This window comes from Lonchura striata, chromosome 3 (genome assembly GCF_050655825.1).
Source record: "Lonchura striata isolate lonStrDom1 chromosome 3, ASM5065582v1, whole genome shotgun sequence".
Lineage (NCBI taxonomy): Eukaryota > Metazoa > Chordata > Aves > Passeriformes > Estrildidae > Lonchura > Lonchura striata.
In genome coordinates, this window is record NC_140705.1 from 96,162,929 (window position 1) to 96,175,148 (window position 12,220).

The 12,220-nt window shown below is 44.9% G+C and overlaps 1 protein-coding gene across 2 annotated transcripts in view; it reads right to left on the reverse strand.

Annotated features, from left to right (window-relative positions):
* ABHD12 (abhydrolase domain containing 12, lysophospholipase) overlaps window positions 1-11,935 on the reverse strand; it is a 38,299-nt gene extending 26,364 nt beyond the window's left edge. The window contains exon 1 of one of the 2 annotated variants that reach the window (XM_021534855.4): window positions 11,697-11,935. In XM_021534855.4, coding sequence (XP_021390530.1) covers window positions 11,697-11,848 — 152 coding nt within the window. In that variant the 5' untranslated portion in view covers window positions 11,849-11,935. Of the gene's footprint in view, window positions 1-2,036; window positions 2,252-11,696 lie in introns of those variants that run through there. The other variant, XM_085575825.1, reaches the window with a different exon arrangement.
* Window positions 11,936-12,220: the final 285 nt, after the last annotated feature.

The following is a 12,220-nucleotide window of genomic DNA, read 5'->3' on the forward strand; positions in this document are numbered from 1 at the left end:
AGAAACACCTAAGAAGGTTTCTTTTCATTTTGGCCATGGCATCAGCTTACAGAGATTGTACAACTGCTGCCTTGGACACATTCCTTTCCCTCCCTTTATTGCAAACTGTCTATTCCCACAAAGCATCTCCTTTTGGCTGGGGTAAGAGCTTCAATGTTGTTCCACCTATCTGAATGCAGGTGAGGTTTGAAACTTCAAGCTCCTAAATTCCCCCACAGTGCCCCACTTCACTACCTCATTCCCCTCTTACAGCCCAGCCTGCTTCTGTGCCTCCTTCAGATTAATAGCAAGTGATTAAGCATTAATTTAAAACAGTAAACAGCAAGAAGGAAGCCATCTAGCCAGTCAAGAATTTAGCTCAGTCCCTCCAAGAGATTTAACTGCAAAGTAAAGTAAACTCAATTAATTGAGTTTTTCAGGAGGGGCCATCAAGCTCCAGCTATTGAGACCCATAAACACATTACAGCTTGGAGAAGAAGTAAAGATCATGGGTAAGAACTGAAAGAATCAAGATCCTGATGTATCAAGAGGGGGAAATGTGGCATCAACACGCAGGGTAAGAGGAAAGCACTGCTGATCAAGTCGATAGCACTGAAATGCCAGCAAAGGTTATGCCAGGACTCAGAGTGCTGCAGGAAAAAACAAAAACAAGCCCATGAAGGGGGAGAAAGGCAAGTCAGTGTATAGCATTAATGAGCAGAAATAACAGAGCAGCTTGCAGGTAATGTATGGGTCTTTGTCCATTGAACACACTTTCAAAAAAGCAGAACAAATTAAGCAAGAGAGGGAAAGGCTCTCACAAGCATGTAACAGAACAGAGACATAGATCATCTGACTTTTCCCCCATCACCACCCCATTCCTTCCCAATGCCATGGCTTGGGCTCTCCTCTTCACGATCACTCTCTAAGCTGACTACGCTAAATGCAGCAAGAACACAGTTTTTCTGATTAAATCACTATGCATTGGCTCATCCTTTGAAGGACAGGAGCTTGGAACATTAGTCTTGATAACTTAACATTCCAATTGCATTAAATCTACATGTTTCACAGACCAGGAGACAAGAATGTTTGAACATTTGGCAACACAGCAACCTATTTATATATAAAACGTATGCTGACAGCATGGCCTAAGTAGCAACTATGTTACTTCTCAATGTTTTGGGTACACTGGTTATTAGCATTAGTGTGAACTGCATGTGACAAGATTAACCTGAAAGCTACATTTTAAAAAAGAAGGGGCAGATGCTACTGTCATTTTAAGTATGCAGCAAACAACAAATAATTAAACCCTCAGCAACTGAACAATTGACTTTTGGGACAGAAGACTAGGCTTGGGGATTAGGGTTTTAAGGCTGTTGACTTTTCCTGAATGCATCTTCTGCAACACCCTCTTAGTTTGTGCCCAAACCTTTTTGGTACAAGCCCTTGTTTAAATTCTAAGAACACACTTTCTCCAGAGCTCACCAGCAATGCTGCTGACACTAATCAAATCTGAAGTCACCCACATTAGATTTTAGCCGAGCTTGGCATTGGGATACAACTGCGGTGGCAAGTACATTCCCTCCACAGTGTTTACCGAATTCTTAAGTTTTTTAATCATTTCACAGCTGACAGCTGGTTTATATTAAAGGCACAGCACTCTCGCTACTCTGTGAGCTGGAGAACACATTAGCTGTCTGCTAATGAAAGAGGAAAAAACAGAATATAAACAACAAAAGACTGAAACAGCACTGTAAGTGCAAAACAGAAGCTTGAGACCAGCCAAGTCTGGTTTTTACTGGAGCAGGAAATTCTCATTTCTCCCAACCACACTCACCTTCATGGGGAGGAGTATCAAGGTGCAGAGGTTCAAGAGCAGAACTAGTTCAGACACATAATGCTCCACCACAGATCCTAACCTGCATTTAAAGCCACTTTCCTGCTGAATGCATGCCATATCTGAGGCAGCACACAGTACAGACAAGCCAATTCCCCCACCACCAATTACCACTTGTTAACGTGCTGTAAACCCGACAGACCCGCATGCGTGAGTTAACCTTGTAGTGAGAACAAGAATCCAGATTCGCTCTTTGTTCTTGTGGATACATGTGAGGAAGCAGATCTGTATTTCCAAGCAGCACAACTCTGTAAGCATGAAATCCTCTTTTCACATAGCAGTTCTTGTGAGGCAGTCCAAGAATTACCCCTAGTAGCAGGCTTCGTGGCTCTGGCTTTTGTCTAAATCATCTGAGCAAAAGATTAATTTGTGTATTGTAGACATTTTTCCTTCCAAATACATGAAAATGGACATCTTATACTTTCCAGCTGAAAAAGCTCTACGTTTGCTGGCAGAGATCAGAAGCGATTCCTTCTCAGAAGCCTGAAGTAAAAGAATGTTTCTGTGTTAGCAGTGATACTGCCACCTTTTAGATTCAGAACACATCGTTAGCAATACATTTTGATTACAATAGGCCAACTGTTCCCCGTTGGAAGCATACAAGCAAACAAGAACATTAAACAATGCCAAAACATTACATATGCTGACTGTCAGCCCAGCACAGTTACATTCAGCTGGCAGTCACTGTGTCCCCTGTAATTGTGACCCGTTTAAAAAGGGAGGCTTAACAAACAGTGCATGGCCATAAAACAACAGCCATAGTTAAAGAACAGATGTATGAGCAGATACAGAACTGCTGTTGGCCCTGACATACTTTGAACAGGGGGTCATTTTGCATATAGCCAGGCAGATTAATCTATTTCTATGTTCATCTGTGTTTTATTCAGGGATTCCAGCTCTAGCTATCATCTTGTGGAGGAAAGAACTCCAAAATGACAAAGGCTTAAAAAAAATTAAGTGCAATTAAAACCAAAGCAAATGCTACCACTACAAAACTTCAAGAACCAACCCAGAAAACACAAACTCCAAGGTGAAAGGCAGGTGTTGGAGTTTTTACTTAATTGCAGGGAAACAAAACAGATCCATAGAATATTCTGAGTTGGAAGGGACCCACAAGGACCATTGAGTCCAACTCCTGAGCAAATGGCCCATACAGGGACTGAACACACAACCTTGGTGTCATTAGCCCATGCTCTGACCAACTGTGCTAAGCAGCACTTGTACATCAGCCTGCCAAGTTTAAAACAAATTGTGGTCCCTTCTTTGGTAGTGAAAGGGGAAAATACTGCTTTATGCGAGACAGCACAAGGCTATCGGAAACTAAAAGCAAAGGTCAGTCACTGCATTTCTGCTGGATTTGCAAGAACAAGAGAATGGGCTATTTCCAATGACTGTGTGCAATTCACAGTTTTCACATTCAGCAGTATAAGACTTGTATTGTCAGCTTTATTCCTGCTTCCTGAAGCTGCTCTGAAACCAATCAAAACTTTACAAAAAGTGAAGCAGGACTGCTTTAGGGGAGAAAAAAGTGCCAGGCTTCCCTTCCTGAGCATTGTAAGAAATCTTAACATCTATTCAGTTCTTAAACACCTTGAACACACTTTCCTCCACAAGCAAGGATGCTGCAGCCTGGAAGTCCTGACTCCAAGTTTCCAGTTTACATCATCCTCATTAGGGTAGGCTCCTCTATCTCAGAATAGTCATCCCAGGGGAAGCTTTACTGCCAGGGCAAGGGAAACCAGGAGGCTCTGGATAGGGTAAATGCATTTTCTGTTCTCTGTTCTGAGCCTGCACAATGCCACTGAAGAGTACCCTTCCAAAAGGGTTTCTTCAGTTATTCACGCATTCTTCAGTTTATTCATTTCTTCCGTTATGCCACATGAAATCATTTATTCTGCACACTTTAAGTAAAAAGGGAGACGAGGTTTCACATGATCTTTTGGTCCTTATTACTCAACACTAATCTCTTTTTCAAGAGGAATTAACAATCATCTTAAGTGGGTACAAATTGGACAGATAGTTTTGAACAAGGGCAGCCGTGAGACTTATCTCTAAGGTTTCCAAGTGTTTGTGCTTTAGAAGTTAATCTTCTAGTCTAACAGTCTTTTCTATTGCTCTATTCCTCAGTAAGAGTTACAATCTTGACATAAATCTGGGTTAAATAAACACTTTGATTTGGAAAGTAAATAGTCATGGTTCCTGTTAGCTCAGTGAATGATCAAGACACTTGATAGAGTCTAAAATTAGGAAATTCTGCTTTAAAGTTTGAATTGCCTTCAATAAGAAAGATGCAGCTTTCTGAAGCCAAGTGTTGCACTAGTTTCACCAGCTGCTTAGAGGGAGAGAAAGAGAAGGGAAGAGATGCGTGCCAGCAAGGCAAAAGTCCACAGCCTAGACAGCAGCCTCACTGTCTGGATAAGGGATATTCAGGGACACATGACAGCTTACAGAGGTGACTCACCTGGAACAGCTTCACACACTGTCACCATTCCTATCCCTGTTACAACCCCTACCCTCTCTCCCAAACCATCCTGCCAGCTTTACTTGTGTCCTGCTGACCTTTTCACTATTTGGCCATCTGCTCTGAACTGCTGACTCCTCTATCCATCAACCCTTATCAATCCTCTCCTGCTCCCATGTTTATCAATAGTAACTGATAACCAACTCATCCTTGGTATGACTTATATACAAAATTACACACCTTTGAATCCAAGCATCAATCCCACTCTAATTTCCCAGTTGTTTCTCTCTCCATTGAGCCAATTTTCAATAGAGATATCACGCTTTCCATTAGCAGTGAAAGCAATGTCAATAAAACTACAGTACAAAATCAAGTGCTTTGGAGAAACAATTTTACTGCTAATACTTTGATCAACCACGTTGTAATCTGTCAAACCTGTCACATTTTACAGTGTCCTTCTACAGGACAAATCTACTTTCATTAGTATATATATTTAGCTGTTAAATCTTCTTCCACTGAATTTCAAATTAACTCTTGCAATTTTAATTGCACAGACTCCACCTCAAACTAATGGCTTTAAAGTCTCCTAGGTCTCCTGTTACCCTTTTAATGCAGCTGAAGCACTTTCTTTTAATCTTCTTGTGGTACTGATTCAGTCACGGCTACATTAACATAGAGCTCTCACATTACACCCTTAGTAAACTTCCCTTGCTTAGAGTCACTCACTCCCAATGTCAGAAGCCAGCCGCTGCTGGAGCTCCAACAACAGGACACAGCACAGCTACCCACTAAGCTTACAAAACCCCAGGTTTTATAGGAGAATTGCTGCAGAAGCCTATTCACTAATTTCACATCCTGACACAATTACCAAAATAATCTGACCTGCCCTTCAGGCCTAGGAGGATAAAGTAACTTGGCTGCAGCCTCCTAAGCAGCCACCACTGCTCCTTTCAAAGGGCCCAGACTCAGCAGGCCACACTCTTCAACTACAGCAGGAGTCCTGCTGGGGTACACCAGGACTCTTGAACATGCAGCAGAGAAAGGGTATTCTGGAGAGGAAATGATGTCACCATAATTAGTTTTCATAAAAACACCACAATGTTGTTTTCACCAAAAAGAAATGCACCTACGTTGCATCCTGGAGAAAACTACAGATTCACTGCAGTGGCCTGTGACTGCAGCTGCAGAGAACTTGATTTCTGGCTCAGCAACCACATGCCAGAAAGGACAGAACGTGACAATGCTGTGAAGACCCTGATCTCCACAGGCACCTTCACTCCAGAGATGACTAACAGATGAAGCCTTGGTGGTCCCAGGACTTACCAAACCCAAAGGAAGTTTAGGTATACTTAACAAGCAGAGGCAATTCATACAGGTCCCAAGTAGAAAATATTGTAAAGCAGCAGCAATTAGCAATGCCATGGTAATTATTAATTCAAACATAAGCCATCAAAGCAGAGCAACTAAACCCAGGGGCAAGTATGATATCAGAAATATGGCACTACAAGGAAATCAGCAGCTCAAGGAGACCAACACACAACCAGAGGCAAATTCTCTTCAGCCTGAACACACCTGCTTGAGCAGAAGCCTCTGTGAGAAATGTGGGGACTTGAGGAAACTGGTCAGAGATTAAAAAACACAACATAGCAGTTGCAGCAGAAAAAAGTGCTGTGCTCTATTACAGAAAATCCAGAGAGGCTCATGGGTACACTGGATCCAAAGAAAGAAATTTTAGTCCTGCAGGAGGATGCTATGAGTCTCAAGGGATGCTCAAGAGAGTAAACCATACCTAGTTAACACCAAAAAAACCCCCAAAGTCAGTGATGAAAATGGTGAAAAAATATAGACTGTAACAGTAACACACTGAGGCACAGAACTGCTACATGTCAACAGTATGGCTTCACAAATCTTTAAATCCTAAAAACCAAAAATTACAAAATTAAAGCAATCCACAATAAGAAAACTAATAGTTCCCCACATTGCAGGCAATATTGCTATTTTTGCCAAATGACTAATGTGTCATTGAGAAAGAGTGGGGAGAAGATGAGCACAAGGAAAGAGAATTATAATGTCTGGAAAAGATGAACAAACTGGGAAGATGCTCAGAGAACAAATACCTAATGCCCCATATTGGTAACCTGAGAGCAATTCAGAGGCATTCCCCAGCCATAGGCTGCCAGAATGGCTGACAATGCAAAGGACAAAACAGGAGGCAGAGTTACTGTGATACCATTCAAATAAATAATTAAAAAAAAAAAGGCAGACATACACGTGGAAAAAGTTACACAACCCCATTTTTGACATATCTGAGCAAAATATTACTGTGCATGCTCTTCAAGAGAATTGCAACCAAAAAAACCCAAACAAAAAACCCAACACAACCAACAAAAAAGAGCCTCACACACTAAAAAAAAGTCCTCAAACAAAGGAAACTGTTTTTTTTTCATATTTTACCCATTGGAGGGACTGTGATTCAACCTGTATTTACTATGAAAAAAAGAACAGGCAAGCAACTGGAAACCATTTCACAGTTCCTTTGTGAATTCTGTTCAAGAACAACAGAAATAGAGGCAGTTATCCAGAAGGAAGGTGGAATTGGTGAAAAAGCAGCATGATTGATGAAATATCTCTATGCAGGCAACCTCTTTCCTCTTTTGAAAGCCCTGACAAGTAATTGGTTTAACCTGAAGACAGCAATTAAGAGAGACAATAGCATAAAACTCACTTGAAGAAAAAAAACCCTTAAATATATTGATGAAGACTTGCAGGAGAACAATTCAAGTATTTGTCATCTCTGCTACAATGGAACAAACTGGAATAATCATATAAGACTCTGAAAATGCTTCTAAAAAAGTAACATGAGAAGAAAGGGGGCTAGGTCTAGCGATATAAGGATGGGGCACTGAGAGGACAGAGGGGCAGATAATAGAGACAGCCAAGTTTTCTGTCAGAGGGAAGATACCCCTGGTTAAATCCAAAGAGACATGAGAAGGCATGAAGCACTTCAGCTGCTGGGCAGGATGGCACCAAGGGTCACCACACATTGCATTTGACATGCTTACTGTTCCAGGAAGATTCAGCTGCATCAGAGGGGAAGACACGAGCAGGCTGCTGCACCCTCTTCCCTTCAGCACCTCTGTGCATTTTCATAAAACACCCAGGAAATGCTGTAAAAGCAACCTTCTGCCTCCCAAGAGCAAGCTGCACCACAACAAACAAGAACAAGGCTGACTACAGTGGAACTGAAACTAGACCATATTGTAGTGTCAGCCCAAAACTATCCAGCTTGTGGGGTGCACAGGCTGGACAGCCAGTGAGAGGGTCCCAAAACTACCCTTTGCAGGGACTTGTGCCAGCAGCTGGGGGTCCCCAGCAGCAAAGATACCAGGGACGGCTGAAGGGACAGAAGATTCTCCAGCAAGGCAGAAGAAGTATCAAGAACAAAGCTCACACACATGGGATTTGAAGAGCTTCACTGCTCCACAACACGGAGAGAAACAAGTTCTAACATTTGCAGCAAACAAGTATTTGAAGGAGAACTGGAGAATGGCAAAATTCATACTTCACATCTATAGTCTGACTATTGATTGGGATTAAATGAAGATCATATAACCATGAGGTCACAGAAGTGAGGGTAACGTGCACATGACCTTTTATCACCAGGATCCAGGTTCAGTAGAAATGAGATAGGAGAATTTGCTCTGGTATCTAATGCCAGTATTAAGCTCATTTGATTTTCTCTATTCTCTGTACTCCCACATAAAGGTTTTCCAGATCTATGGCTGCTCAAACACATTTCCTCAGAACATCACAGCCACCGACCACAAAACTGAGTCATGGCAAGTACCCAAAACACAATGCTACCCTAATATCCATCTAGCACTTCCAACATTGTCACCTGGAAAATGCCTCACAACAGAAATATTAGAGGAATGGCTATCCACACAAAACACACATACCAGGAAAAGCAAGCACTCATTATTTCTTCATTTACTGCATTATTGCATTTAATATTTTCAGACAAAACAACTCCTTTAAAAAAATCACGCACTTTTAAATGAGCAACTTGTAAAGTGCTTAGGTAATCATTGTAGTAGGCATTACTGCTATCTATGGAAGAAAATGGAAATACCTATATTTGTTCATTTCTGTCTGTAAACTACTTAAGAAAAGCCACACTGACTGCACTATGCACTAACCAAAGCCACATAAATCTTATTTATCAGATATCCATCTCCATTACACTTTGAAGAACATGCATGCACTTTCTGTAACAGAGGAGTTGCCAGTCAAAATGCACAGCCACCTCTTTAGAATGAGTTTCAGCTCATGGATGAATGAGCACATTGTGATGGTATGACTGAACAAAAACTGAGGGGCAAACACAGTGCTGGTAAAATTCAAAAATACTGCTGCAGGAACAAACTGCTGCCTATAGTAAGCCAGCACTATATTCCATAAACATCATCTACGGTGATATTTAGCCTTTGCTGATGAGCTGGATGTGAGCAGGAAAAGCTGTGCTGGAGAAGGGCACACACCAGCCCTGCTGCTGCTCCACAGCCTCCTGGTCACTGCTGCAGTTAGACCCAGCTGCCTCTGCAGCCCCCCCCACCCCGTGCTCCTGACCCACGGAATATGCCACATGATCAGCCCTTGGCTGCACAACTAGGCAGCCACTCCACACTACTGGGGATTGGTTTGCCTTCCCAGCCAGTGGCTTGTATAATTTACAAATAAGAGATGGAAACCCACACGGTTAAGTCAAACACATGTGCTGCTTCCCCAAGCCTGCAGAGGCTGAAGAACAGCAGCATGAAATGCAGACAGCCCAACTTCCCCTTTAACACAGCATTCACGTGTTGATTTTAACTGTTTCATCAAGGAGAAAGATAAGAATAGTCTGCTGTGGTATAAATCTCCAATTTCAGATGTCACCTCCAGCATCCCAGAAACCTTGCAGCTGAATTTTCACCTTACAGCTTTGGCAAGCTGGGGAGTAAAACTGATGTAACCCATTGAAAACAACAATCAAACACTATTTTTATTTCCAGCAGTAAAAGGAATGCTGCAATAACAGCATGACCTTGAATATTAAAATATGATGATCTAGATGGTGTTAACAGCAACTTGTTGGCCACATAACTGACCACAGCCAGGGTAACTGCCCTGGGGAGGTCACTGCATGCGTACTCTCATGTTGTTCCTTAAACACTCCCTGCTGTCCACCAAAGGTGGGACATGGAGCTAGAAGGCTGTCTGACCCGACTCAGGGTGATTGTTCTGGACAAGAACCTTATCTTTGGACATCATACCTTCTTCTGCCTGGACTTCCCCTTCCTGCACCCTCAGATTCACAGTTCAGCAGCACGTTTGCTATCCTGTAACACTGCTGGAAGATATTGGCAGACAGATACTTAGCCTGCAAAGCACAGTCTGAAGGCTCACAAGGTGAGGAAGTCAGAGAAGGTCCACTGAAAGTCAGTAAGAAAGCCAGATAACACAGGACAGCATGAAAGAAAAAAAAAAATCATAGAAATACAGATATTTCAAAATGGGAAAAAGTCAGCTTCAAACAAGGTTCCCCTACAATGTCACGAGTCTGAGAAACACTGCTGTGTGAAATACCGTACCTGACCCAAAAAGGACAGGGGGAGGTGGCGGGTAGAAAGCCAGGGATAAGGGCCAGAATCTATTTAGGACTTCAGGAATTTCTGAAACAGGCTTCAAAAGCAGAATATGGAGAAAAACAAGGAAAGCTTGACTGCTGATCACTTTTAAATGTGTAAATGGAGAAATAAATGCAACTACATTTTCCACAGACAGGATGTGCTTTCTTTATTTTTAGCTTGGCCCTTGCAATACAGCTGTGCTGTGTCTGGGATCCACAAAGCACCTGCCTGCCAGACCAAGCCAACAGCCTGCACTCAGTGCTCTTAGGGCTTACTCAATGCTCACCACCGACAGCATTTCCACTTGAGTAAAAGGTGCTCGAGTGCCATTCATAAGGCTGAAGAAGCCAGCAAGCCATCATTCGAGTGCCATTGGTCTAGGAGACATCCACTTGGACAAAGAGAATAGAGATGCCAAATTTTAAAATGTTATAAAAGCAGGGCACTGTCGCAGTTTGATCCACTGCACAGTCATGGAAACTGAGAGACCAACTCAGCGCCATTTTTAATTACCAAAAGCTTGTCATAACATGTACAGAGCAGTGACAGCATCCCAAAGATTTACCTCCAGGGCACAAAATTAAATAGCTATTACCCAATGTGAGAAATCACATTTTAAAGACTCTGTCTTTGAAATGGCAAGTATCCACAGCTCTTTTCAGATGCTAATTTTATCTATGAGAACAGGAAAAAAATCTCAGAAAATATAGCAGAGAAACATCCACAATAGCTCATTTACTAGAAATGCACTGATAAGCACCTTTCTTTTTTTTTAATTTGGCTGATGTATTCCTGAAGCACAGCAATTTGGTTTCACTGCCCAAATCATACAACTATTTTGATCATTACACATTCTTCACATTTTCAATACACAAAGAACAACACCATACTGGTTTAGGTGAAATTAAAAGGTTGTATCTTGATTCACAGTTGCAGAGGGCCAGGGAGGCAAGTCTTCATCGTGTATTGCAGCCTCCCAAAACCTTGCACGATATGAGGGGTCCAGGTGATAAGCACCGTCTATTGTTACGGTCTTTTTAGAAAGGTACACAAACATTTCCCCACAATAAACATGCACAAAACGTTTAATAAACGTTAACACAGCTGGCAAAAAGCCAGTGCTAAACTCCTTCCAACAGTCACACATTTCAGCTTCTCCTACTGACCCCTAAATCTGATTCATTTATGGGAAAGAGATCACTTTGACAGCCACCAGCTTCTTCCAAAAACGCAGAAGACATCCTACCTGCAGGGCCCTGCTGCTCCACATACGCTCTCTGATGGAAGGATTCCGTGCTAGCCATTTTTGTTCGGGAGAACGCCTGCCTGCTCCAAAGGGAGCTGCAGGCAGCAGCGCCCAGGTACGAACACCAAACCCCTCCCACCCTTGGCTGGCCAGGGCTGGCTCCGCCGGTCCCCGTTCCCCGACCAGCTCTGTGCCCCGAGAGCGGCGGGCACGGCGGGGCCGGCGCTGCCCTCCCGGCACACGGGGCAAGCCGGGGGCGCAGGCTGAGCTGGGGAACATCCCGGCCCGCGTACCTGTCCGTCCCGCGGGCTCCTCGGCCGGCCGGCGGCGGCCCTTCCCCTCTGCCCGCAAAACCCAGCCCCGCGGCCGTCCCGCTCCCCGGCAGGCTCCCGGTGCCCCCGAGACGGCGGCACAGGGATAACAAAGCGACGGGGCGCTCACCTGCCCAGCGGACGCTTCATGCCCTCGGCGGCGGCGGAGGCAGGCAGGCGCAGGCTTCGCCTCAGGCTGCAGCCCTTGTCGAGGGGCCCGGGCACGGCGGCAGAGGCGGCGCGCTCATGCTCCACCGTGACCGACTCGTTGCGTTTCCTCATGCCGGGGCGGGGGCGGCAGCGGCGGCGGCGAAGACGGCGGCAGCGGAGCGGGGCCGCGCTCGCTCGCCGCGCGCCCTGCCCGGCACTGCCCGGCGCCGCCCTGCGCCCCGCCCCGCCGGCGCGCCCGCCAATCCCCGCCCCCCGCCGCGCCCCTCGCCCCGCCCCTCCACCGCCCCCACCAATCCCCGCCTCCGACGCCGGCCCGCCCGCCAGCGCCTCGGAGCGGCCGCGGCGCCATCTCTACTGCGGGCAGGAGCCCGGCCGCCATTTCGCTGTGGGCCGGGGCGGGGCCCCGCGCGGCGGAGGGGGCGGCGCTGCTGAGCCCGGGAGCTCGGGGAGCCCGGGAGCTCGGGGAGCCCGGGGAGCCCGGGG